At 46.8% G+C, this 27,275-nt stretch overlaps 2 protein-coding genes across 2 annotated transcripts; both read right to left on the bottom strand.

Moving 5' to 3' along the window:
• LOC139384353 (matrix metalloproteinase-15-like) lies at positions 1-27,112 on the bottom strand. Its single transcript, XM_071129060.1, has 10 exons — positions 26,073-27,112; positions 19,924-20,072; positions 19,369-19,491; positions 18,968-19,275; positions 13,595-13,756; positions 12,802-13,199; positions 9,178-9,316; positions 6,546-6,696; positions 6,126-6,244; positions 1-5,839 (listed from the first exon to the last, which is right to left on the bottom strand). Exons 1-10 carry the CDS (start codon positions 26,184-26,186, stop codon positions 5,367-5,369), a joined length of 2,136 nt encoding a protein of 711 aa, XP_070985161.1. The 5' UTR covers positions 26,187-27,112; the 3' UTR covers positions 1-5,366.
• LOC139385258 (cell surface glycoprotein 1-like) lies at positions 14,563-17,210 on the bottom strand. Its single transcript, XM_071130424.1, has 7 exons — positions 17,069-17,210; positions 16,838-16,969; positions 15,697-16,634; positions 15,363-15,591; positions 15,120-15,308; positions 14,917-14,987; positions 14,563-14,745 (listed from the first exon to the last, which is right to left on the bottom strand). Exons 1-7 carry the CDS (start codon positions 17,208-17,210, stop codon positions 14,563-14,565), a joined length of 1,884 nt encoding a protein of 627 aa, XP_070986525.1.
• Positions 27,113-27,275: the final 163 nt, after the last annotated feature.

Here is a 27,275-nt window from a genome sequence, read left to right as displayed (position 1 = left end):
TTTGTTTTTAGAGCATTTTATTGTGTACATGTCCAGCATGGATAGTCAACACACTCAACAAGAGGTGAACACACAACACAAATGTATAAAATCTTCACTTTCTACAGCAAAATAAAATAAAAACACATACGGAATGTTATTAAAAGTACAAAAAGAATCATACGGAGTTCAAAGAAAAATTCTAAATTAATATTACAAATAATCATGATAATCATACAAATTAACTTTTTATTTTCATCCCATCAATGTTAATAGGCGTGGTGAGGTTTGAAAAAAAAAAAAAAAAACTCACTGAAGCATTGCCCGGGTAGTAACTTTCACAAAACATTTCTATAACGTTTTTAAAACATTTGCGAGATGTAACGCTGCGCTGCCATAGCCTGGTAGGCTTTTAGTTGCCTGGGTTTCCAAGGATCTGGGAGGAGCAGTCTACCGTATGTCAGTTGAGAGTTAATAGCATGTGGTTTCAGTTGATCAGGCTCAGCTGAGTGAGTAAGGTGAGATGCGCTCTGGGATAGGGATGCACACCCACTGAGTGTGTCTGGAGCTGAGGCATCGAGACTCAGTCAAAGCGCATCGATCATCTTCCCACCAACCTCTGGATCTGACAAACATCTAACAGAGGATTGAGAAATTGAAAGCAAGGATCAAACTGAACCCCTTTCTGTTGACATGTCTTCCATGTCATCTTTCTAACATATCTCTCTTTCTCTCTACAAAGATCAGTTTGGCATCCTGTGTGGTTGTTGTTTGCAATGAATAACAAAACAATTTTGTCAAGCTAGTGGTTAACTGTGAGACATGATATGAAGCAACTGTACAGGATGCCTGTGAAATGCACTGGCCACAAACAACTAATGGAATATATAGAATGAACATAGTCTGCTGTGTTCCTCTCTATCTTGGATATAAAACATCAGACTGCCTTGGCTGCTCTGCTCCCTCCCTGACCAGGACAGAGCTGTGGGGTTGGGAGAGAGTGGGATTGTGGTAGGAAGGAAGGAAGGAAGAAAGGAAGCTTCCTGATCCTGGCCTAGGGCTCAGCCTGCCTTCCTTCTGGGCTGGAGCAATGACAGCATGGAGGACAATGCTGCACTTTGTGAGAGAGCCCATTGTTACAGTCCCCCTGGGGCCAAGGCTGGGCCTAGACGGGCTTCAGAGAGGACCAGACCAGCACAGAAGAGTAGAGTGGTGTTCAACAGAGAGAGAGCGAGAGGAAGAAGTTATTACTATAAGGCTATAAGGAGACTACAGAGTAATAGCACTCGAAAATATACATACTCACACAAAACACATACACACAGAGTGTTGATACCTCAATCATTCCCTGACATAATATTTCATAACTGTATTTTTCATTGCTGTATTTTGCATTGCATGAGAAAAAAAAAAGTTAAACAAAACTAAGCAGTCTTGGACTCAATCCCAGAGTGCTCTTTTAAAGGCTCTAGTTTACTTCAAGCAGGCATATCCTTTGTGAAATTTCCCACATTTCTGTTGCATCTGCTCGAGCTAGTTCTTAGGCAGGCATCGTTGGGGACTACAGTGTCTTATTGGGGAGATGTCTCAGACACACCGGGAAACAGTTGTAAAATAAATCCACACTAAGAGATAGACATACTAGGAACACAAACAGCCACATAGGCCACTACGGCCTGGAACTCGCAGAGATAGTCTACGCCATACAGGCACAAAGATACGAGCTATCCCAGATAAAGAGAGAGCGAGTAAGGCATGGACTGTGTCTCAGACAATGAGTGAGCATTTTTTGAGTGTGTCCAGATACCTTCTAGGCCTGCTGATGGTGAGTTCCCATTGATTTGGACAGGATGGGTGGGTGGATGGGGACGGGTGGGGGAGGCAGGGGGTTGAAGAGAGAGGGAAGGCTTTTACCTCTGATTAACTCCTCTCTCAACCTCGCAGCACAATGAGAGGGCAATGGGACGGAGTTGGGTCTCCTAGCAACCCCATCGAGCGGGATCCATCACTGACACACGCAGGACGTCTCATGACTGTGATTCCGCTCCGCTGTCAAGAATATTTATAATAGCCCTTTTAACTGGCCATCCGCCATCTCAGTGGTATTATGGGAGCATCTCACGGCATCCTCTGTACACCCCCCCTACCTCCGTCAATGCCTCAGACAGACATGCTCATCACAACTACTGTTTGACAGATGGTAAACAGTGAAACCTGTCAGGTATATGAGTATAACATGACCTATCTCTACTTTACAGCAACACCTTTCTCAGTATCTTTAGAGGGCTGCTAGCAAATCTACTTGACATATGTGTACTGTACATGGGCCTTAGTGGTCGAAGAGAAGAGCATAGGGAATACATAACAATGTGAGAAATAAAGAGGTCACATACACTGCATGCTACTATTTCCCTTTGGTATCAGAATAGACTCCACAGTTCCTTCTCTGGAGCTAGTGAATGTGGGTCATACAGTATGACACAGTGCCAATAAGGGTCCCCAGTGAGCTCCTCTCCCTCACTCCCCCTACTGCCCTACTCAGCTGTAGGAAGGGACCTCTGGTCTCTCACTCAGCCTGCCCTGCAGCCTTCCCAACCCCTTCCAACAATCACCAACATCTGGGTAACACAATCCAGGAACAGACCGTAAGCCTTCCCAAATACTTAACAGATAAGGTTTTTGTGTTTGAGCTCCTTTAGTAGATCTCTAGCCTCTCACGCCCTCTCTTGTCCCCCTTCTCCCTCTCTGGTAAAGTCTGTCTCTCTGTTTGGACCTCTCAGAAAATGAAAAGAAGCCTGCTTTGGTACAGAGAAGGCTTAAGACTCGAGGCTGGGGTTGAACAATACACCTGCTGTTTTTAAATGAGAGGATTAGCTGTATGTTCAGAGGACTAACTCTCTAGAACAAGCTCAGCGAGAGGCCCTCCAATCTATTTAAATCTAGGGGAGAGGGTATTACAGAGAGAGGGCTCATTGTGTGGTACATTACTTGAATTATATTTATTAATACATTTCAGTGGAGGCTGAAGTATCATTTGTTCCAAATATTTCTCAGATTAAAAGCATTAGTCAATCTCTTATGAACTGGGCACAGACGTTATTTCAAACTCTAGTTTTGATTTAATTTTGGTTGAGTTGTCAACTAACTTTAATTCAACATGAAATCAACAAAACATTTCAGCATGTCATTCCCAGCTAGCACATAATGTTCTGAGAATCATATGTTTCTTGGAGCTTGGTGAGAGCGTGGTTGTCCTATGGTTATTTTTGCATAAAACCTTCTCACAATGTTCTGGGAATGGTGCAGGGTACCCAGCTAGCACACAACGTTCTGAGGACCATGTTTCTTAGGTTGGAATTTCAGTACTGCATCATAACATTACCTATAGGTTTCCTCATGGTTCTATTTAAAGCCATGTTCTCAGAACGATCAGAGAACGTTATGAAACAAAGTTCTTCTGTGAGAATTTCGGTACTTCTGAAGGACTTTTTCTACAGGTTTTCTCATGGTTCTATTTAAAGTCATGTTCTCAGAAACATTAAGAAAAGGTTCCATAAAAACCACAAGAAAACATTAGTAACGTTCAAAGAACGTTCTAAGAATGTTATTTAAAAACATATACACTCCGTTCTTAGCATCAAAGGACTAATTCCATGGATAGAAAGCAAAAGATCATAAGTTGCTAATCATAAGAAGATGAATTAACATGTGTCCTATCTGTGCTTGGAGTTCAAAACAGTTAACCTAAGCTAGCAGTGGTATTAAAAGTATTATTCCCAGAAGTTTATTTAATTACCTTCAAATAACCTATAATTTCCATTCTCAGAACATGAACAAAACCTCACAGGAAAACTTTCAGGGAACCATAGTAAAATGTTCTCGCAACCTCCCAGCAACCTAAAAATGAACATTCCCAGAACAGGCTAAATGTTCACTTCCATTCTCAGAACGTTTAAAAAACGTATGGCTTCATTCCCAATGTGCTAGCTGGATTGGATTTAGGTTAAAAGTTTGGTGGCAAAATTAGAAAATTAGATTCCCTAACAATGATAACTTTTTGCAAATCCAATCAGTTTTCCACATTGATTCAACATCGTCACGTTGAAATGACGTGGAAACAACATTGATTCAACATCGTTACGTTGAAATGACGTGGAAACAACATTGATTCAACATCGTCACGTTGAAATGACGTGGAAACAACATTGATTCAACATCGTCACATTGAAATGACGTGGAAACAACATTGATTCAACATCGTCACGTTGAAATGACGTGGAAACAACATTGATTCAACATCGTCACATTGAAATGACGTGGAAACAACATTGATTCAACATCGTCACATTGAAATGAAGTGGAAACAACATTGTTTCAACCAGATTTTGCCCAGTGGATATTCATTCAATACCCCGTCTCTCTCCTTCCTCAGTACCTCAACTGCTCCCCCAAGTCCCACACAAAGTCATTTCACAGTGAATTGCCTTTGTCTTACATTTTTTGGGAAAGAAGTGCCTTTCTTTTCCAACCCTTCCCTATCATAACAACTCAAACTCTCATTGCCACGGTTTAATAGGACCGAAACAAGGTTCGCAATGAAAGAGGCACCACGGGACCATGTTTGGTTGAATAACCCAAACGTTTGTGAAAGTTGTCTATAAAGTATGGACAACATTTCCAATATCATCCATGGTGCCCTTGAATTAAAAACAGATGAGAAAACCAAAAGTTCAGTTAGTGGCTGTTCAACATGGAAGGTGTAGTGATAAAAAGCATTGGGTGAGTTGCAGTTCAAAAAGTGACACTGTTTACACTGTTCTCTCTCCTGTTGATACCTGACCTGCAGTAGGCCTGCTTCAGCTGAAGGAGTCCTGAGTGAGGGAGGATATGGGAGGGAGGGAGGAGGAGTGGAAGGGGGGGGCTCTCTGCTTTTCACAGAATCAAACCTCCTTCACTCCCTTCATTCTGCGCTGCCGTCTCTCTCTATCGCTCTGTTTTGTCTCTGTTTCCCTTTCAAAGGTTAATCCAAGAACCAGATGGAAGTTTTCTCAGAGAAACCCCCTGTAACGGGGCGGAGAGAGAGAGAATAATGCAGACACTTCCTGGTTTAGAAAAAAAAAAAGACTCACACACAATATGAACCAAACAAAAACAAAAAACAATGTGCAAACTTTCTGATATAAATAGACTACAGACAACTCATTGGGGAGAGCACCATGGGAGGGGGACGAGTTAGGAGTATGTGTTTATGTTTGCTGTGTGTGTGAGGGTGTGTATGCATATGTGTGTACGTATTTGCACTTATGTCTCTACTACCATGTTTTGGATGAGAAGATGGAGGAACGAGGATAGGATTCAGGTGGGGGGGTTATTAAGTGGGTCAGAGGTCACACCCAGTCCTGCATGGAGCGTTTGCAGTGGACCAGCAGTTTGGGAGCTCCTTTCCTCTTCAGTGTGTTGATGATGGCGTAGATCAGTCCCAGGATGCACAGCACCAGGACCAGGGGTACTGTCACCATGATGATGTTCATAGTGCGCGTCTCGCTCTCGTCGATCTTCAGCACCACGTCCACCTCGTTGGTCTCCTCTTCTCTCTCGTCCTTATAGTCTACATCGTTGGTGCGGTCTCGATCCTTGTCCTTCTCCTTGTCTTTGTCCCGGCCTGCGTCAGGGTTGAAGGGCGGGCGATCCACGTCGGGGACCTTGCGGCCTGCGTCGGTGTCCCCGTCTCTGTCTGGGTCCAGGTCCACACTGCAGCCCATGAAGTCCCTCAGGATGGATTTAGGGTAGCCTGGCTCACTCTTCATCCGGTGGTTGTCAAACTTCCAGTATTTGGATCCCTTGTAGAAATATGTATAAGCTGTGAGGGGAAGACAGGGGCAAGATGTTAAGTACTAAATACGCTGTTATGATAATCAAATACTTATCCACGCCATTGAGTGAGACAGTAAATAGAGTACAGTTCTGGGGGAAAGAAAGACAGCCAAACAAAACATTGTTTTTTTCTTCATCCTTTCAAGATGTCACTTTTTTTTATTGCCTACACTAAGCCCCGCCTCTCTCTCTTATTGACCAGACCCACCCTTCTCCTTTGTTCAGAGTGTTCATTACTGGCATTTTCCTGGCCACCCTCTCGCCTCTCTCACCTCCATCATCGCTGAGGAAAGCCCCCTTGGGAGAGGACGGGACCGCAGAGCCCCACACACTGATTGGCTTGGGGTAGTCCTTGTCAACTGCACGGGACTGTTCATTAAAGCGCCAGTACCTAGAGACGAGAGGGAGAGAATAACAGTATGTCAAACCCCTATTCAGCTCTTATGTTAAATCAGGCATTGATATAGAACTCAGAGTGTATGTGTCTTCTAAGCCAAAGCAGTCAGCACAAAAGAGATGACGCCACATCCTTACATGCCAAGAGATCATACAATCGTAATCGTGCAAAAACATATTCCAAAGCCAAAACAATAGAAGACCATTTACAGTAGTGAACACATGATGGAAACTCCCATCTGTCAATGTGGAAAAGGGCAACAATTAACAGATAACTGGGAGAGTCCCTTCCTTACCAGTCTCCTTTGAAGAAGTATGTGAAGCCTGATGGTTCCCACCAGATGGCTGTCTCTATCTTGTCATAGGGGATGTCCCTGCCGTAGTCTGTCAGCTCCTGGGGGTAACCAGGCTCCAGGTTTGCCTCCCTGAACAGCCAGTACTTATTCCCTACAGGTGGAGGAGAGGAGGGGGAGGAGAGGAGAAGTACAGTGATGTGGGGGAACATACATCAAGGAGATGACAGAAAAGGGAGGACAGATATTGGGTGGGACATAATAATTCAGGAGGGAAGGAGAAAGGCATTCGTGGTTAACGGTCCTTTGTGGAGCAATGCATAGGGACTTTCCCTTTCCAACAACTACCACTCATCAACCCGGAGATCGCTATGGAAACTGTTAACCTGCCGTTACATTACAGTCTTGTTTATTCGCTGGCTAGCATGCGCCAATAACAGACATTATAGAGAGTGAAATTGCGCTTATGCACAGCTTTGGTTAGATATAATGCATTTGAAGTGGTTCGAGTGGAAATGTTTAGGACACGGCGAGTCGTTTTTTTATTGTTTTACAGTATGTTAGACACAGAGGCACCATCTGCATGCCCTGCTTTCTGTTCTCCTGGCCCAGCTTTTCATTGAAAACAAAAACCTTTGCAGTCAGCATCTGGAAACAAACGGCTGATGCAACTCTCTCACTCACATCTGCCAGATGTGGCAGGCCAACTTTTTTGTCCCTTAGTTTCTTTCCTATGGCTGTCATCCAAATTTCAGAAGGCCTTGCCAATGACATCACTTGCCCTGGAGACTTTCTTTAGGGCGAGCCAGCTGTCTTAAAGAACTACAGCCTCAAATGTATCCCCAAAAAGCGGTTTCACTACCTCCATCTGTCTTTCACTGTTTCTGGTTACAAAACCCATGGAACAAAGAGATGCCAGCGGGATCTATAATAACCTCTACTGACAAATCATATTGTGTTGGTTCTCCTAAGGATATTATTATGTGTGGTTTATCAATTGGGGAGGAGGTGGGGTGAGGGGGTGGGAGAATCAATAGAAAGCTGCAATGAGTTCTGGGAGAAAGCCTTATAGCAGCGAAAGCTCTTTTTATGTCAATATAATGAGGGAAAATGATCCAAAATTTAAGTGAAAAACCTAAATGTTAGTGGACATGGGACGGTTTCTATGGCAACGGTGCAGGGAGGAAAGAGGTAGTTGTGACCGAATGAGGAGGTCTGGGGAGGATTACAGCTCGAGCCAATGAGCATTCACTGCCACCATGGAGATCTCCTGTCTAGCCCAATCCGATTGCATTTTAGCACAAAACTCTAGGGATCTCCAGTCCTCCCATTTTAACTTAACGATGTCATTATCTTTTCCATTTCGACAGAAACATAATCTCTTTTATCAAAGACCGTTTGTCCATAATATACTATCCGGGGTTACAATACATTTGGGGCTCCAAGCTGAAGTGAATGTGGAGATCAAGGAACACTTATTGTCTGCAAAAATAAGTGTTAATGTGGAACTAGCAATGTTTACTCACTACTCAACTGTAATTAAATTGTAATGTGGAACTAGCAATGTTTACTCACTACTCAACTGTAATTAAATTGTAATGTGGAAATAGCAATGTTTACTCACTACTCAACTGTAATTCAATTGTAATGTGGAACTAGCAATGTTTACTCACTACTCAACTGTAATTAAATTGTAATGTGGAACTAGCAATGTTTACTCACTACTCAACTGTAATTAAATTGTAATGTGGAACTAGCAATGTTTACTCACTACTCAACTGTAATTAAATTGTAATGTGGAACTAGCAATGTTTACTCACTACTCAACTGTAATTCAATTGTAATGTGGAACTAGCAATGTTTACTCACTACTCAACTGTAATTCAATTGTAATGTGGAACTAGCAATGTTTACTCACTACTCAACTGTAATTAAATTGTAATGTGGAACTAGCAATGTTTACTCACTACTCAACTGTAATTAAATTGTAATGTGGAACTAGCAATGTTTACTCACTACTCAACTGTAATTAAATTGTAATGTGGAACTAGCAATGTTTACTCACTACTCAACTGTAATTAAATTGTAATGTGGAACTAGCAATGTTTACTCACTACTCAACTGTAATTAAATTGTAATGTGGAACTAGCAATGTTTACTCACTACTCAACTGTAATTAAATTGTAATGTGGAACTAGCAATGTTTACTCACTACTCAACTGTAATTCAATTGTAATGTGGAACTAGCAATGTTTACTCACTACTCAACTGTAATTAAATTGTAATGTGGAAAATACTAACAGCTTTAGGTTTCGGCTCCAAGGCACACTGGCGTGAAAATAAAATACACGCACTACACACACAGAGGACTGAAACAATGTTTGTGAATCTATTTTAGTATCAGCAACATTGCTTCATTACAGTGTAACCAAAGCGTTCAGTTGTTTTGTGATTGCTGCTACTTCAACACATAAACAAACACAGTTTCGGTCCTCTGAGTTGAACTATTTCTCGTCTGTTTAACCCTCATTTCAAAAACAACAATGACTGACTGCGTGTGCATGTGTGCGTGCGCTAGCCTATAGTCTTACGTGTGCGTGCACGTGAGGTACAACGATTAGGAGAGAACAAAAACCTTTAAAGAAGACAAATTTCCCATCGTGTCTCTCGTAGGCTGCATCGATGTCCCCAGGCAGTCCCCTCCAGAAGTGACCAATGGGCATTGGGTAGTTGTCCAGCACCCTGTTCCTCCGCACCCTCCAGAACCAGCGACCCTGTCAGAAAAAGAGCGGGGAGAGCCGTTAGATGGCACATCCACTGGAGCTCTAATGCTCAACATGACCTCTAACCTGTGACCCTGCCTGTGACATGGCTCTCTGGAGCTCCAGACCTAGCTGGGAGCTGCTGCCTGCATGCCAGATATGGACACAGCACTGAGTATCAGCAGTTTAGTACCATCATGCAATCCATAAATTGTAGAGCCGTATGGGAGAGAGGAACAGAGAGTGCCAAACATGATGGGCCACGTGCCTGGTAGTTCCTGAACATCCCCTCTCTATCAGAGCCTGTTCAGCACATTGCCTGGAGGAGGAAGTCTTCACAGTTACGTTCAACAGTTTGGATCAATCAATAGGAGAAATACTTCCATAACGTACGCATACACTACATAAACATCCCCGCACACATGCACACACGCACTCACTCTCTCTCTCTCTCACTCAGTGTGTCCTCAGTAAGTCCCTAGTCACATGGTGCGGTGGGCGTCCGAGCTTGACCATCACATTCCCTCCATCTCTTTGGCTCAGGCCCAGACCTTGAGATGACTTCAGGCATGTCTAATATCTAAACCAGACCCAGGAACGCAGCCAAGGGCCTCTAAAATGAAACCGTCTGTTCTAACACCCAGCCCCCCTCCTCTACATCCACTAACCCCCCTACCCTTCTCCACGCCACACACTCCCCCCTTTTCATATCACCACCACGGCACACTCTGCGGTGTCTAAAAGAGAGGGTAGGGTCCCGTCTATAGAAAGAGAGGGCACATTCAAGTTCCATTTAAAAGGTGAGGGAAACAGCTTCTAGCCCGTACTCTCTCTGTCACCCGACTTCTACACAGGCTCTGTTCCAGCAGCGTTTGGGGTTCAGGAGAAGCCTGCTGCTGGGTGGTCGGGATCCCAAGCGCACCCGAATGCCTGCACTACATGACAAGCCTGCCAGAATGGACAATGAAATAACTAATGCTTGAAGGCTATTAATACCCACGACCACAGCACTGAGCAGATAACATGTCCAATTACTGTGGGAACTGGTTTGGGCTTGCTGCATGTTGCATGAGGAGCGTTTTACGAGTAGGACTTATATAAAGTAGTTAAACTGGTCGAACTGCTCTGTTTGTTTTAAGTCAGCACAAAACATGTCTGAAACGGTTCAAGAGGGAAATCGCCCTCTCAGTGTAGGCCTAGGAGTGCTTTCCAAAAATGACCTCACAGATCTGCACGCTCATTCATTAGTGGTAAGTTAATAGCATTGGCTGTCAGCATTAATGGTAAAAGCTAAGAGTTGCATCTTCGTGGCACCAGCTCTTGTCTTTGTCCTTGAAGCGGGGAGCGCAGCCTGTTAGTGAACAGAACATAATTTAAAGCAGACCTGCCCTGCATCCAATCTACTCCAATCTTCTGTGAACATGGAGAGGCAGGAAGAGAAGAGGATAACAGAAGTGTAATTACCATTCTGAAAAAAGCCCACCCCCACTAGTCAAATGTACTGACTGTGGAGCCTCACTGGCGGACAAGAGAAAAGAGAACTGACCAGATATTATTTACTATGAACACTGCTCAATGTCAGAGACAGTCTGGGCTTGATGGTACCTTTCCTACAATAGGCTGAGGGCATTAGCAGGAGATGGCTCTGTGACGTTACAGTCAATCGTAATCTAATGCATGTATACTTCAAATAAAGCCCGATGACAAAAGAGCACAGCACAGTCAAAGATGACTCTTTTCGTCACACCCCTTCAACTCTATGCTGCCTGTAGCGTACACCCCCTCCGCCCTCTCCCACAGAGACAGTTGGTGAGAGACAGATAACTGAAGTCAGGGCAAATGGCAGTTTGTGAGAAAAAGAGACATCCAACTCCAAGTACAGTAGAGTGAGAGTGCTTGACTTGGACTGAAATAGGTGCCGGCACTCATTTTGGGTATTGTTTATATTTACATGTAGGTGCAGAAGCTCCACAGTACTTTTGAGCTAATATTCTATAAGAGGAACAGGAGCTCCACAGTACTTTTGACCTACTATTCTATAAGTAGTGCAGGAGCTCCACAGTACTTTTGAGCTAATATTCTATAAGTAGTGCAGGAGCTCCACAGTACTTTTGAGCTAATATTCTATAAGTAGTGCCGGAGCTCCACAGTACTTTTGAGCTAATATTCTATAAGTAGTGCAGGAGCTCCACAGTACTTTTGAGCTAATATTCTATAAGTAGTGCAGGAGCTCCACAGTACTTTTGAGCTAATATTCTATAAGTAGTGCAGCAGCTCCACAGTACTTTTGAGCTAATATTCTATAAGTAGTGCAGGAGCTCCACAGTACTTTTGAGCTAATATTCTATAAGTAGTGCAGGAGCGCCACAGTACTTTTGAGCTAATATTCTATAAGTAGTGCAGGAGTTCAAGCAGTAGAACATTTTAGGTGCCGGTACTCAGCTCCGGCGAGCTCCTGCCCAAGTCAAGCACCGGCTCTTTTCATACGAAAGAGAAGTGTTGACCACCTCAACTGAAGCATAAACAGTGAAATTCTCTCCAGCTGTTGGCAAATGGCCTAACAAATGGTTCAAACGAGAGCCATCTCCACATCCCTGGACTGGTTGGTCCTGCAGTTGTTCAGGCACATCTGAGACTTAGAGAGGGCTGCTCCTCTCCTCTTTACGGGGCTCCATGTCATAAAATAGAACGGCTCTGGGGTTTTACAGCTTGCTTAGGGCCCAATTGAACCCAGGCCCTGATCCACCTTCCCATAAGGCTCTCCAGATGCTCCTAACCTGGGGATAGCAGCTTTTACTGCACTAGTGAGAGACACAGACAGACAGCATCATGGTTATCACGCTCACTGGCTGCAATACGAGCAGCCTTTGATCAAATTACCTACTAGATCAAATGTAATCACATTTTATTGGTCACATATTTAGCAGATGCTATTGCGGCTGTAGCGAAATTCTTGTGTGCCTAGCTCCAACAGTGCAGTAATATCCAACAATACACAATAATGCACACAAATCTAAAAAGTTAAAGAATGGAATTAAGAAATATAGAAATATTAGGACGAGCGATGTCGGAGTCTGGAGTATAAATATATATATACTGTATGACAGGGTGACAGGGTGTATAGATCATATAGACAATATATGGATAGAATATGTAGTATATATATGTATGTATATATGGATAGAATATGTAGTATATCTGAAGAATAGTATATGTACAGCTATAGTTAAATAGGATAGGCCTTGACTAGAATACAGTATATACATATGAAGTGGATTAAACAGTATGCAATAATTATTAAAGTGACCCGTATTCCAAGACTTCAGTATGTACATAGGGCAGCAGCCTCTAAGGTGCATGGCAGAGTAACCAGGTGGTAGCCAGCTAGTGACAGTAGGTAGGTCATGCAGCCATCCAAGAGCATCAGTCCCAACCAGCAGCATTGAGACTGAATCAACTCATCTCATGTGTGTGTGGGGGCAGTCTGAGGTCCTTACCTTGAACACAAACATCTCTCCCCTGAGCATGGTGACCGCGTCGAAGTTTCCTTCACAGATGTTTGGGCCGTAGTGGTCCGGGCGGTCAGTCGTGTGGGGATTGTCTGGCTTTCGGGGTGGGGCGTTGGGGGGAGAGTTAGGGGGAGATCTGGGCGGAGTGTTGGGAGGAGAGTTGGGTGGTGACTTGGGGGGAGAGTTGGGTGGAGAGTTGGGGGGTGACTTGGGGGGAGAGTTGGGTGGAGAGTTGGGGGGTGACTTGGGGGGAGAGTTGGGTGGAGAGTTGGGGGGTGACTTGGGGGGAGAGTTGGGTGGAGAGTTGGGGGGTTTGGGGTCTGGCTGGGCTGGCCGGCGAGGAGTGACCGTGGGAAGAGCCTGGGTGGGTGTACCGTCTGGCTGACCTGCAGAAAATAAAGTGATAAACGCATTAAAGAAAAGCAGTTAGAGGTTACTCTCCACTCAAAAATACTAAAAGGAAATCAAGGGCTCAGAGATTTGTCCTCCAACTGATCTCATAATTGGTAGCTGTGTCCTGGTTTTGCCCAAGCTAGATAAGTGGATATGTGAGTCAGTAGGCTGATTTTCCAGGAGGAATGTAGAGTGGAAACACAGACCTCCGACTACTCCAACTCAAATCAGGGTTCTAATCACAGGGGTGCCCTGGGCTGGAACCCCCCCACTCTTATACAGTTATACTGCAGTGCCCAAACAGACTAAAACACTGAAAACCAAAGCTCTTACAGTCAACATTTTCAGGTCCATACACCAGTAGTTTTGTTATGGAGGGCCAACTCACCATAGATCTGTTGTATTCCTCTGAGGTCATCCTCGGGCAGTTGAAAGTCTTCCGTTTCCATCCACTGGTAGAAAGGAGCCATGATGGCCATTGGGTTGTTGGAGTGTTCCAGGCCCAGGGCATGGCCCAGCTCATGTACAGCAACAAGGAACAAATCATTACCTGAGAGAGAAGAGAGAGTGATATAGAATATAGAAAGAGACAGAGCGAGAGAGAGAGAGCGAGAGAGAGAGAGAGAGAGAGAGAGAGAGAGAGAGAGAGAGAGAGAGAGAGAGAGAGAGAGAGAGAGAGAGAGAGAGAGAGAGAGAGAGAGAGGAGGAAAGTCATTATCATACTCAAGGCACTTAAGAAGTATACACCTCGTCACGACTAAACCTAAAATAGACAGTGAGTGAATAAAGTGAGAAGTCCCTTTGTGTAACACCACTGACACTTGAGCTGTGACCACAAGCAGGAAGTGTTAATGGAGTTAGACGGTTTCCTCAAGGGGGGAATGGCAGACAACGAGTGGAACAGGCCATTCAGGCAGCATCTCACACAATGTGTCTTTATTCATCCTCTAACTAACCGTGTGTTGGTTCAGGAGCCAGAACACTTCATTAATGAATGCTACAAAAGGCACTGGAAACATGACAAGCTAGTAGTGTAGACTTATGTAACTGAATGAAAGGCAGACATGTACTGTACATGGCTTCCAAAGAATGTGTCTAAAATAGAAAGCTCAGGGCTGGGGTTGGGTTGGGGCTTGAGCTTAGGTTGGAGCTGGACCTGGGATTGGGTTGGGGCTTGAGCTTAGGTTGGAGCTGGACCTGGGGTTGGTTTGGGGCTTGAGCTTAAGTTGGAGCTGGACCTGGGGTTGGAGCTGGGGGTGGGTTGGGGCTTGAGCTTAGGTTGGAGCTGGACCTGGGGTTGGGTTGGGGCTTGAGCTTAGGTTGGAGCTGGACCTGGGGTTGGGTTGGGGCTTGAGCTTAGGTTGGAGCTGGACCTGGGGTTGGGTTGGGGCTTGAGCTTAGGTTGGAGCTGGACCTGGGGTTGGGGCTTGAGCTTAGGTTGGAGCTGGACCTGGGGTTGGAGCTGGGGTTGGGTTGGGGCTTGAGCTTAGGTTGGAGCTGGACGTGGGGTTGGGGCTTGAGCTTAGGTTGGAGCTGGACCTGGGGATGGGTTGGGGCTTGAGCTTAGGTTGGAGCTGGAGCTGGGGTTGGAGCTGGGGTTGGGGCTTGAGCTTAGGTTGGAGCTGGACCTGGGGTTGGGTTGGGGCTTGAGCTTAGGTTGGAGCTGGACCTGGGGTTGGGTTGGGGCTTGAGCTTAGGTTGGAGCTGGACCTGGGGTTGGGGCTTGAGCTTAGGTTGGAGCTGGACCTGGGGTTGGAGCTGGGGTTGGGTTGGGGCTTGAGCTTAGGTTGGAGCTGGACCTGGGGTTGGGGCTTGAGCTTAGGTTGGAGCTGGACCTGGGGTTGGGGCTTGAGCTTAGGTTGGAGCTGGGGTTGGAGCTGGGGTTGGGGCTTGAGCTTAGGTTGGAGCTGGACCTGGGGTTGGGTTGGGGCTTGAGCTTAGGTTGGAGCTGGACCTGGGGTTGGGTTGGGGCTTGAGCTTAGGTTGGAGCTGGACCTGGGGTTGGGGCTTGAGCTTAGGTTGGAGCTGGACCTGGGGTTGGGGCTTGAGCTTAGGTTGGAGCTGGACCTGGGGTTGGAGCTGGGGGTGGGTTGGGGCTTGAGCTTAGGTTGGAGCTGGACCTGGGGTTGGGGCTTGAGCTTAGGTTGGAGCTGGACCTGGGGTTGGAGCTGGGGGTGGGTTGGGGCTTGAGCTTAGGTTGGAGCTGGACCTGGGGTTGGAGCTGGACCTGGGGTTGGACCTGGGGTTGGGTTGGAGCTGGACCTGGGGTTGGGGCTTGAGCTTAGGTTGGAGCTGGACCTGGGTTGGACCTGGGGTTGGATTGGAGCTGGACCTGGGGTTGGACCTGGGGTTGGGTTGGAGCTGGACCTGGGGTTGGAGCTGGACCTGGGGTTGGGGCTTGAGCTTAGGTTGGAGATGGACCTAGGTTGGACCTGGGGTTGGGTTGGAGCTGGAGCTGGGGTTTGACCTGGGGTTGGGTTGGAGCTGGACCTGGGGTTGGACCTGGGGTTGGGTTGGAGCTGGACCTGGGGTTGGGTTGGAGCTGGACCTGGGGTTGGAGCTGGACCTGGGGTTGGACCTGGGGTTAGGTTGGAGCTGGACCTGGGGTTGGACCTGAGGTTGGGTTGGAGCTGGACCTGGGGTTGGGTTGGAGCTGGACCTGGGGTTGGACCTGGGGTTGGGTTGGAGCTGGACCTGGGGTTGGACCTGGGGTTGGGTTGGAGCTGGACCTGGGGTTGGACCTGGGGTTGGGTTGGAGCTGGACCTGGGGTTGGGTTGGAGCTGGACCTGGGGTTGGGTTGGAGCTGGACCTGGGGTTGGACCTGGGGTTGGGTTGGGGCTTGAGCTTAGGTTTAAGCTGGCGCTAGGGTTGGAGCTGGGGATGAGTTGGAACTGGGGTTGGGTTGGAACTGGACCTTGGGGTGGGTTGGAGCTGGTCCTGGGGTTGGGGCTTGAGCTTAGGTTGGAGCTGGTGCTAGGGTTGGAGCTGGGGGTGGGTTGGAGCTGGGGGTGGGTTGGAGCTGGGCCTGGGGTTGGAGCTGGGGTTGGGTTGGAGCTGGACCTGGGGTTGGAGCTGGGCGTGGGTTGGAGCTGGACCTGGGGTTGGAGCTGGGGCTGGGTTGGAGCTGGACCTGGGGTTGGAGCTGGGGTTGGGTTGGAGCTGGACCTGGGGTTGGAGCTGGGGTTTGGGTTGGAGGTGGGGCTGGGGCTGGGGTTGGACCTGGGGATTGGGTTGGAGGTGGGGCTGGGGTTGGGGCTGGGTTGGAGCTGGACCTGGGGTTGGAGCTGGGGATTGGGTTGGAGCTGGACCTGGGGTTGGAGCTGGGATTTGGGTTGGAGGTGGGGCTGGGGCTGGGGTTGGACCTGGGGATTGGGTTGGAGGTGGGGCTGGGGTTGGGGCTGGGTTGGAGCTGGACCTGGGGTTGGAGCTGGGGATGGGTTGGAGCTGGACCTGGGGTTGGAGCTGGGGATTGGGTTGGAGCTGGACCTGGGGTTAGAGCTCGGGATTGGGTTGGAGGTGGGGCTGGGGTTGGAGGTGGGGCTGGGGTTGGAGGTGGGACTTGGATTGGATCTGGGCCTTGGGTTGGAGGTGGGGCTAGGGTTGGAGGTGGGACTTGGATTGAAGCTGGGCCTTGGGTTGGAGGTGCGGCTGGGGCTGGGGTTGGAGGTGGGGCTAGGGTTGGAGGTGGGGCTGGGGTTGGAGCTGGGACTTGGATTGAAGCTGGGTCTTGGGTTGGAGGTGGGGCTGGGGTTGGAGGTGGGGCTGGGGTTGGAGGTGGGGGTTAGAGCTGAGACTTGGATTGAAGCTGGGCCTTGGATTGGAGGTGGGGCTGGGGTTGGAGGTGGGGGTTAGAGCTGAGACTTGGATTGAAGCTGGGCCTTGGGTTGGAGGTGGGGCTGGGGTTGGAGGTGGGGCTGGGATTGGAGGTGGGGCTGGGATTGGAGGTGGGGCTGGGGTTGGAGGTGGGGCTGGGGTTGGGGGGGAAGTCAAGGGGTTTTCCCATTTTGATCCTGGTTATTGGTCCCAAGTGCTGGCCAAGTGAGGAACGCAGTTACCTCATTCTAACTGAGACTACATGGTGGTGGGGCAGTAGTCCACATGTTCAGACAGTAAGATCCTCCCATTGGGGTTATGAAGTCAATGGACAAAAATGTGCTTGTTGAGGGTTTTTAATGGTGCTCTCTGTAGATAAAGTGGTTGATCTAACATCTAATGTCTTCTGATAAGCATCAAGACACGCACTCCTCCTACCCCAATCAAAGCCTGCCGTTGTACCAGACAGACTGACAGTGACGCATTGTCACTGCAACAGAGACATAGTGACCGCCACTTCAACCGCCCTCCACAAAGAACATCCTGTGGACACTCACACAAAAATTGCCTTGAATTGAATTGACCTACTGTAACCTATAGGTTCCCCTTTGAAGTTGGTTCTAAGTTTTAGCATAGTACTTTCCCAGCAAATGACACATTATTCCTTTCCAGTTTTAATTGACCTGATCTGTGGACTATCTTGTCTGAAATGAAGGCTGAGGGTGGTTGGTGAGGTGACTGTAGGGATCGCTCTATTATACTGACAGACAGCATCGTGTGGTACTACATTATGTCATAGCTTCTGTCATCTGAGGAAGTTGAGATGTTCAGCATTCCTCCTTTTGTCAGCTTCATGCTCCCCCCCCCCTCCAACTTTTCCTCCAACCACAATCTGTGACTTAGTGGGGAATCAGCACATTCATGTGACTCTAAAAATATACGACAGGATACAGAGAAAGAAAGGGAGAGAGAGAGGGGGGGAGAGGGAGAGAGGGAGGGAGAGAGAGAGAGAGCGAGGGGGGAAGAAAGAAGGCTCTGTAAGGTAACCCTGACAACCATGTGGCTCACAGAAGAGCAAACTTATCTATCTTCCTCCTCACTAAAATGAACACAGCAGCACATAACCCTGTCTATGTTTAGACTTGCAGGTTTGTTAGCTATCAGTGTGTAATAACCACAACACTTGTCAAGTGTGTTTAATCTTTGCCAACAATGTCCTTAATGTGCCACGAACACTTAGTTGACCTTTACTTTTAGAATTGTCGTGGTTTAAAAGGCCGTTAAAAGTAATGTGTCAGAGAGTTTAAAAGAACCAGGCTACATGAGGATTCAACGGTGTTAAAGACAGGGTCAACTTAAAAACCGGTCTCCCACTGTGGAATTACCTCAACACCCTCACTGTGGCAGTTAGACTTCTCTGTGATCTGTTGAGTAACACCTCCTACTCTCCTGACCTCACCAAGCATTACCAATCATCTGCCATCTGCCTCTGCTCTGACTGGCTCAGGAAATGACAACGTTCACCTCCACAAGGCAGGAAAAACCCTCCGTCACTCACCAAGATCCCTCTGGGCAAAACACCAGTTTGGTTAATGATTGAAAGTATAAAAAAGGTCGTATTTAGAAAAAAATAATACTACCATTCCTTAAAACACGGCTTTGGAAGCCGGTGGGAGCTGTAAGAGCAGTATGACGTCATCCATCTAACTTTGAAGTTTAATGGAGGTAACGGCGGAGTAAAACTGCAAAAAATGTCAACAAATGAGTGATGATGTGGTTTGTCATGGCAACTATGGTTGAACAAGTGGAAGGTAGGAAAAGACCAGCTGAAGTAGGTGAGGAGAGAGGAAAGCAGGGACACTGCGTTTAATTCAGATGAATGTACAAGATGTAATGGTTCTGGTGTAGAGCTCAAGAGACTGGTGTCCATCCACATCCATCACCTACCTTGTAAGTTCCCATTGCCGATGGTCCACGGCTCATCAGAGTCAAAGTGAGTATCACCACCCATACCAGGACCAGGGAAGTAGGCGTGGGCCAGGAACCCGCCCTCGCCATCGAAGGGTGAGCTGTCTCCATGGAAACCCGAGGCAAAGAAGATCATGATGTCAGGCTCCTTCCTGCGGCCATATTTGATCTCCTGGTAGGGGATCTCATCGAAGGTCAGCGGGGTCACCTTCTGCCACACCTTGAAGGCCCTACGGATGGCCTCATACGAGTTGTACTCCCCGATCTTTGGTGTGTAGTTCTGTATACTGCAAGGGAAGAGGAGAAATCCAAATGAAAACTCATTTGGAATTTGGTTATAGATTAAGATTGACCAAGATGAAGTAAATCCTGTTATTTACCTGTAGGTGAGGTGGCTCTTGTTCCATTTGTGGCCAGTGAGTGCATAACGTTTCCGCCGAACGTTGGTCTTGATCTGACCCCCAAACTTGTCTGGGACTCCACAGCGCGGCCTCCGCATGGCTCTAGGGGAGGACGTCAGGGTTACACTCCCCACTCCTCTATACAGTGTCACACTGAGGTTTTATGAGATACACTGCCCGTGATACCAGCCCAGGTGCTGTACCATTGAAAAGTTAATGCGTTTTATGTGCAGTAACTGATCTGTGGGTTCAAGATAGGCCGCCCCTAAAGATAGGAAGACATTGCTCCCTGTTGGGGTTTTGCTATCTACACCCCAGACCAGACCACCTCACACTCCTATTAACTTATCACTCCAAAGCTCAAATCCTTCCGTCCCCCTCATACTGCACAGATCCATTACAAACTAGGAAATGAATCCATTGACATGATTGGACCCCATAGGCATCAGAGAGAGAGGGGTCTGGTTCGGGAGCATTAGGATGGCAGCAATGGGAGTAACGACAGAGCACAACAGGGAAGGAAGTGTGACATACGTCACCGTGCCGTGGTCCATCGCGCCGGTGACCTGCAGGCCGTAGAAACGCTGCATGTCGCTGACGGCATTGGAAAGGGTGTGAGCTGACCGCATGGTGGACATCTGTCTGCTGGCCTGAGGTAGGTAGCCATACATCCGCAGCCATGACTGAGAGAGAGAGAGAGAAACTTAACACTATACAGAGTGTACACTGCTAAGGACTCGTTTACACATGCAGCCCAATTCTAATTGGTCTTATGACCAATCACATCAGATGTTTTTCAGAGCTGATCTGATTCGTCAAAAGGACAATTAGTGGGGAAAAAAAGATCTGAATTGGGCTGCCTGTCTAAACGCAGCTTAATAGGCATACAGAACAGCGTAACTGCCATGTGGGGGAGGAAGACATGAAGGGAGAAACCTGATACAATCACAGACTTCAGATTGACCGTTCCACCTGTTAAAGGGATATATAATACCACCACAGGCTGTGCCAGAGCGTCACGGCAGATATATCCACAGATGGAGACATTCAACAGGGTGGGCGAGGAACTCTATCAGCTAAACCATCGTGAAAGAGAGCGATCAGGAACTAATCAGGCGCACCAAAACGACCACCCCTCAAAACCCTCAGCGGATGGGATATGCCTGAGAGGCTAAAGGATAAGGAGAGGCAGGGTTGGTTTTTCTCTGAAGCCCACGCTACTGTATAGGAGGCTACTGATCTTTAATTATGTAATTAGTGCTAATTACATGAGAAGGCCCCCCACACATATACTGTAATAAGCACAATTAACCCTATACTGTGGTTGCTGAATCATCGCCCTGCCTGCTGTAACCAATGTGGAGGCAATAAGAGGGCTAGTGATTGAGAGCAGGGTTAACACAGCGGGTTAACTTTATGCATCTCTGAGTTTGATTAAAAACAGCTGTGCTAAGACACCATTTCGTTGACAGCAGTTTGTGTCCGAGAGATGATAAATCCCAGTGCATGAACCAGGGAGTAAAAAGAGACACGGGCAACACGTGGCATACATTTCCTGATCTTCAAAAGAGCCATTGAACATCCAGTGAGATGTTTTATCTCTCTGCCGTGACTCATTCTGCACCACTTCCATCTGTTAGTAAAAAATCAGAAGCCACATGGAGGGAGATGTGTGAATGGCCACACTTTTGTTGAATGTCACTCCTCTGATATTTGTAAGCCTGCCTTGTGAGACTGCGTGTGCGAAGCGGCCACGTGATTTACACAAGAATAGTAACAATCTCTGACCCTGTCACACAAGCAACCATGGACATCTTGAGAAGCTCTGAAAGACACACCTCCTCCCAGAGCAATACATTCGTGAATTACCAGGGGGGGGGGGGGGGGGGGGGGGGGGGGTGATTAGAAGTGGACCTATCCCAACCATACAGGCACTGGACTGAGCAGAGAGGAGGGGGAGGAGTGCTATAATGCCCACTTCACTTCTAGCTAAGAACCAGGCCTGGGTAGCTGGGGCTCCCTCTGGTTTCTGGCTGGCATGACCTCCCCCTTCCAACGCCCCTGCTTATAGAAGACACTGGCCTTTGTGGTCCCCTCCCTCTGCTGTGGACCAGGACTGAATAGCCGGCCCTGTTTCTGGGCACAGGCTGAATGTAAACCCCTCTTTCTCCAGGGCACCAACTGGAGCCCCCAGATCCCATGCTGCTGTTGCTGCTTCTGGAAACACGGCTGACGAGAGAGCCTTGAAGAGAGACACTCTCTCCAGCCTCCTACTTTCTTCCCCTTCATTCTCTCTCTCATATCAACTTCCTCTCTCTTTCCTGTCACATTCTCAACCCCCTACTGGCTGGCTCTTTTTTGCTTCCCTCATTCTATATTTTTCTCTCTCTCTCTTTCATACAAATTCAGGCAGATACTTTCCCTATATTTTCATTGGATATGGGTGGAAGCGGAGAATGGCTGGTTTATAGTTGGTTGAGGTGGGATCCACCTTATCTACCAGATAAACCCTTATCTGTGGGACACAGACATTCCCACAATCTGAGTCCGGGGTTCTGGAGGTTGTAGGAGGTGAAGGGGTGTGTTCATACAAGACGGAAAATATATTATCCCAGCTTGTAAAATACACAACAACCAGGTTTCTATTCTCTCTGGCATAGTTCGGGACAGTATTTATTGAAGGGCGTTGGAAGCAGAGAAATAGGCTACACCACATTATAGATATATGAAAGAACCCTTTTAAAAAGTAAAATGCTTTGTACCCTTTAAGAATCATCTGTAATGAATACAAAGCACGGCTATGGTACCAGGGGGGAGTGAAGTGCTGGACTTCCTTCAGTCCAATCAGCCACCCTGTCAGCAGCTCCTTCAGCTCTAAAAGGCGCCCTGAATCCAGCAATTCACAAGGAATTGTAAAACGAGCCTCACTCGGTGTGTGTGGTTGTGTGTGTGTGTGTCTGTGTCCCACACAATGTCAGCCAAGACACTAACAAATGGAGAATGCTTTTATTCCCTGGACTTGGTAGCCTGCCATCTTCTGGTCCTAACCTCCAGCAGAGAGAGAGAGTAAAAACGAAGGAGAGAGAGACAAGGGGAGGAAATAAAAAACACACACCGGCACTGTCCTCCTCTGTAAGGGAGTGTCTTGTGAGAGAGAGCGAAACAGAGATGGAAACAGACAGAGAGAGAGACAGAGAAAGTAGAGAGAGAGATGGAAACAGAGAGAGAGAGAGAAAGAAAGAGAGACAGAGATCCAGAGAGAGAAAAAAACTGAGAGAGAGATCCGGAGGGAAGACAGTCACCATTAGAGGTTAATGGCATTTCCCGTTCTCCTCGCTACTCATTACCTCTCGCCATGGCGATGAAAGCTTGCTTTTGCCCATGGCGACGGGCAACCTCAAGGGAACACAAAGGAACTGGTTGGAATACAGAGAGTAGGCATGCTTCAGATTCCATGGATAAGCAGAAATAGAGTGAGGCTGGCTCTGCCAACGTTAAGGGTTAAACTGGGGATAAAGATAGGGTTTCAGGAAGCAATATAGTCGGCCTCCTGTGTTCTGCAGATTTAATAAACCCTAGCCCCTCTCCACCTCTTCTCTATGCTGGTCTCTCTTTCTCCCTCTCGCTCCCTCTTTTCACTCTGAAACAGTCCTCTCCAGACAAGAACTCTCATTGTTGCTCCTCAGCTGCCTGGGAGTCCTGCAGGCCTAAATGTCTCTCCTCTGTTTGTGTCCCATTTGGAAAACAGCTGTCACACTTACCCATCACATGCAGTACAGCTGAGCAAGCCGCCTAGTTCACGCTTTCTTTCTCTCCCTCTCTCTATCATTTATTGCTCTCAAACACTCCCACTCCATGTCTGTTCATCAGACAGTGTAGGAGTCCAGCCTCTTCTGATAGGTCAAGCTGTAGGCTCAGGGAGGGAGCTGATGACCATTGCGTCAGTGAGAAAGTTCAGTAAAGATGCAAAAGGAGGGAATGCATTCAAGACAGATCTCAGCTGAGCTCATATGCATATTATTCCTGCCTGCCGATGAATCCCTTTATATTGAATTGAATGGAGAGAGAATATCAGCTATAGGCTAAGTGTAACAGTTTAGTGAAGACACACACAAAGCTTGAAATTCTCAGGTGAACACCAACCCACACCTAACAGGCTGTCTGTTCTCGTCAGTCTCCACCTCGCCCCAGATTGTTTTTCTTCTTCAAACAATCCCTCAGACAACAGGTCTCCCTGACTACAATTAAAGACCCCATTACCACCTAAACACTACAATGCTAATACTCAGCCAGGATGTGGCTCGTTGGGACAAGAAAGGCCCCCAGGTCTTTATGTCTGGTAAACAATGGCTGCCAGGTCAGCAGTAACAACCTGTGTATGAGCCTCATTCCTCATTGTAATCCTTCAGTCGAGTTAGTCACCAATCTGCCTCACTCAGAGTGCACTCAACCAAAACTCAGGTAAGAATGCAGTGGCACGCATTGGCCCGACCCATATTGACTAATGACAATATTGGATTTTCCTCAGCACAGTGTTTCAATCTAAGAGTCTGTACTACATTCATTAGTGGATGGTTTATTATGTGACAAGAATGTTCTATACACCTTTATGGGTTTGTCTTACATTTACATTGTCTCTCCTAAATATTCCATATTATAGTATTATAATGCTATTATTACATTATAATATTGGTAATATACCTTGTTATAACAGCGCATCTCTGTTTCTCACACCAGCTGTATGTTCTACTGAGAGCCAGGCCAACAATGATAGGCTGTGGACCACTGTGGCCTCACCACACACACCCTAACACCCCAGAGACTTACCCAGTCCCACACTGCACCACCACAACACGGCCACACTGGTCTGGTGGCAGCCACATCATTTCATGTGAGAACACCATCGGCACGGTTACCAGGGCTCTGAGAGTCTAGTGTCACATAAAATCACATTCATTTTTTTTTTTTTTAAATATGTATTTGGCAGTGGTAAGTCCATTGTGAAAGTTGGGGCAATAAAAAGTAGACCTCATCTGGCCTGTCTGAAAAAAAGAAAAACTGCATTTCCCATCCATGATGATGCAGGAGAACAACTCCTGATCTCTCACAGCACCGGAACCTTCCAGCTAGCACAAAGGTGCTACGGTATAACTGTCAAATCTGCCACCGGCCCCACAGGTGTGAGAAACGTGTATACACATGTGCTGGCAAAGGATCCAGGCAGATTGTGGTGGTTCAGACTGCCTCACGTGGGTACGTGTTAATACTATGATTTCAAAGTGGCTTAACATTTTTTATTAGTCAACAACCGACCTCAACTGCAATGGCCCGTGAGAGAGAAAGAAACAATGTGTGCATAACTGACCCCTTCATTAAGCCTTGACCTGACGGGAGAGGCTAAGCACTAAAGTCAACACAGCATGGTTAAGTGGGTGCAGCTGGGACAAAGTCCACAAAAACACAGACCTATACAATAACAAAGGAGAAAGGGTATTACAAACATTCACCACTGTTCCGCTGGATTGAAACTGGCCCTCCACATTCAGTTGGTGTGTTGTAAAGGAAAACTAGAGGGGTTTATTATTCTCTACACACTTGTTGGTACATTTGATTCCCCCTGGCACACATGTTAATTGCTAAGCTCTCCGCCCCAAACATTAGCCTACATCCCAGCTCACTCTCACCTATCTGGAGCAGGTTGGGAATCAGCACTGGCTGTTGCTGTAGACAGAAAGAGTGACGGTCTGGAAATGAACCGTGAAAGCATTTGCCTATTCCCCCCCAACATTTAATCATTCAGTTGATTCATACTTTATGTCCAAAGCAGGGGGCAACTAGTGAGATGAGCATGGCTCAGTCAGTGATGCAGATATCTTTTCAGGTACTGTTGTAGTATTTCAAGAAAGCAAAACAACCCTACCTGTATGTAGGAAGGTAAAGTGCTGGACCAATACTATGGATATGTGCTTACAGAATGTGGTTATAACAGTGGGATTACTTAACCTGACCCAGAGATTCTCTAAGAACAGCAGCTTTCCACATATGGTGCTGACTGCAAGAGTGTGTCAGTGTGTCAGTGAATGAGTAAGATTTGTGTAGTTTGGCTAGCAGCAAGGCCTTTTTGGGGAGAGGTTCCAGCCCAGGAGGACCCTGTTGGCGGCGCACAAGGGATCGTCCTGTTAATATTGGAACAGCTAGTCATGAGCAGGATATGCAGCTTGGTGTGCTGGATTGAGTTCCTCATACAGAATGAGCTGGGTCAATAAGTTCAAAATGTGTGTGCAAAAGTGCCCAATTTGCAATCATGAATGTCTCATGAATAAGCAACATTTATAATAGTGATCTGACTTTTTTGTTTCAAGACTGGAACAAACTTGACCAAACATATATTTAGGTTTTCTTGCAGAAAATAACACATAATTGTTATTTTGGACCAATTGTTATTTTGAGCGCAAGGTTGTCAAGGTTATTCGCGGCCATCTCTCTTGAAAGATGGGCAGTCAAATAGCAATGTCAGCAAAAGTTAACTGGGATTTGGTGAGAGCTTTTTTTTTTTTAAATGGTATGTGTTTTGCAGCATATTATGATACATTAAAACTAGTTTTTGTCTAAACACTACAGCATTGTTGTAACACAGGGGACTTTCTGAACATTAACAGTTTCAGGGAAGATGATCCAATTACCTCTGCATTAAAAGCTTCATCCTCTCCTCCGTGTGTCCCGAGACAGGTGACCCAAAGCACGAGGAGAGTCCTTCTCCAGAGTAGCCAAACCCAGTTTTCCCATGAAGATGCCATAGCCTCTAGCTATGCATAAACCCCGGACAAGGAAATTGATACCTTGTCCAAGTGTCCACTGTGCCACTGGGTACAAAAACGCGCTTCAAGTTGTTAAGAATAGTTTATGTTGGTCACCTTCCAAGGAGTCCCTCTGAAATACTGTAAATTTTAAGAGGAACAAATATTACATTCGCTATGGCGAGGACACCAATACGGACAGTGACATTCATCAACTCCAGCCAGTATCGCTTCCAGAAAACAAGGTTCACTCGAGTTGCCAGAGGTGTTGCAGCTGTTCGAAAGGTTGTCCTTTTGATTGCCACACTACAAGTCTTCTCAACAGTTCTGTTTGAACAGACCACAATCCCAGGAGGGGGATCAGAGAAGTATTGCACTGTTGCCAGGATTTCTAAAAAGCTTGGGTAGCCTATTATTGCTTGCGGGCGTGTCCCAATTTTACTCACAATTCCATATCAGGACGTGCGGATAGAAACTAATTTCCTAACAACTAGCTTTATGGTAAGTGACATGTTGGTGTCACTGCACAGAAGCCAGCTCACAAAGTCTTTACTGAACTGCTGTGTATAACACGCTTAATGTTGACAGAATAAACGAATTCATCTTGCAAATGTGCAGATGAGCCCAGAGCAACGGAAGACGGTTGAAGGTTAAATATCGGGTCCAAGTTTGTTGACCATTATTTACGGAACCTGACAAAGAAGTTGAGGTCGGCTGCAGCTGTCCAACACTCGTGCAAATCTAGCGCTGAATTGCGGCGAGTCTTGTGACGATTTAATATGATGGTTCTCTGCCCGTTAAAATCCAAAATGTTCTTCCAGTTTTCCTGGACTCACTCCACCGCCAGGGTGGGTTTAAGTGCGATTTATAGAGCGGGGCAGCTCAAAGCTGGACTGGCTGCTTCACCAGTGACTTTGTACCTTGTGCGTCGCGGTCAAAGTCGTTCCTCCAGCTATCGGATGTAGCCCCCCACCCCGTTAGCGGATGTAGCCCCCCACCCCCTTGGACACTATCGAGCTCGTATATGTTACGGATTTGTATTTTGATGGCATTTACGTTTTTAGAGGTTTCACAAAACGTTTTTTTTTT

The sequence above is a fragment of the Oncorhynchus clarkii genome, chromosome 26 (genome assembly GCF_045791955.1).
Source record: "Oncorhynchus clarkii lewisi isolate Uvic-CL-2024 chromosome 26, UVic_Ocla_1.0, whole genome shotgun sequence".
Taxonomy (NCBI): Eukaryota; Metazoa; Chordata; class Actinopteri; order Salmoniformes; family Salmonidae; genus Oncorhynchus; species Oncorhynchus clarkii.
The sequence above is the reverse complement of the archived record's forward strand: the minus strand, read 5'-3'. Positions and strand labels throughout refer to the sequence as shown.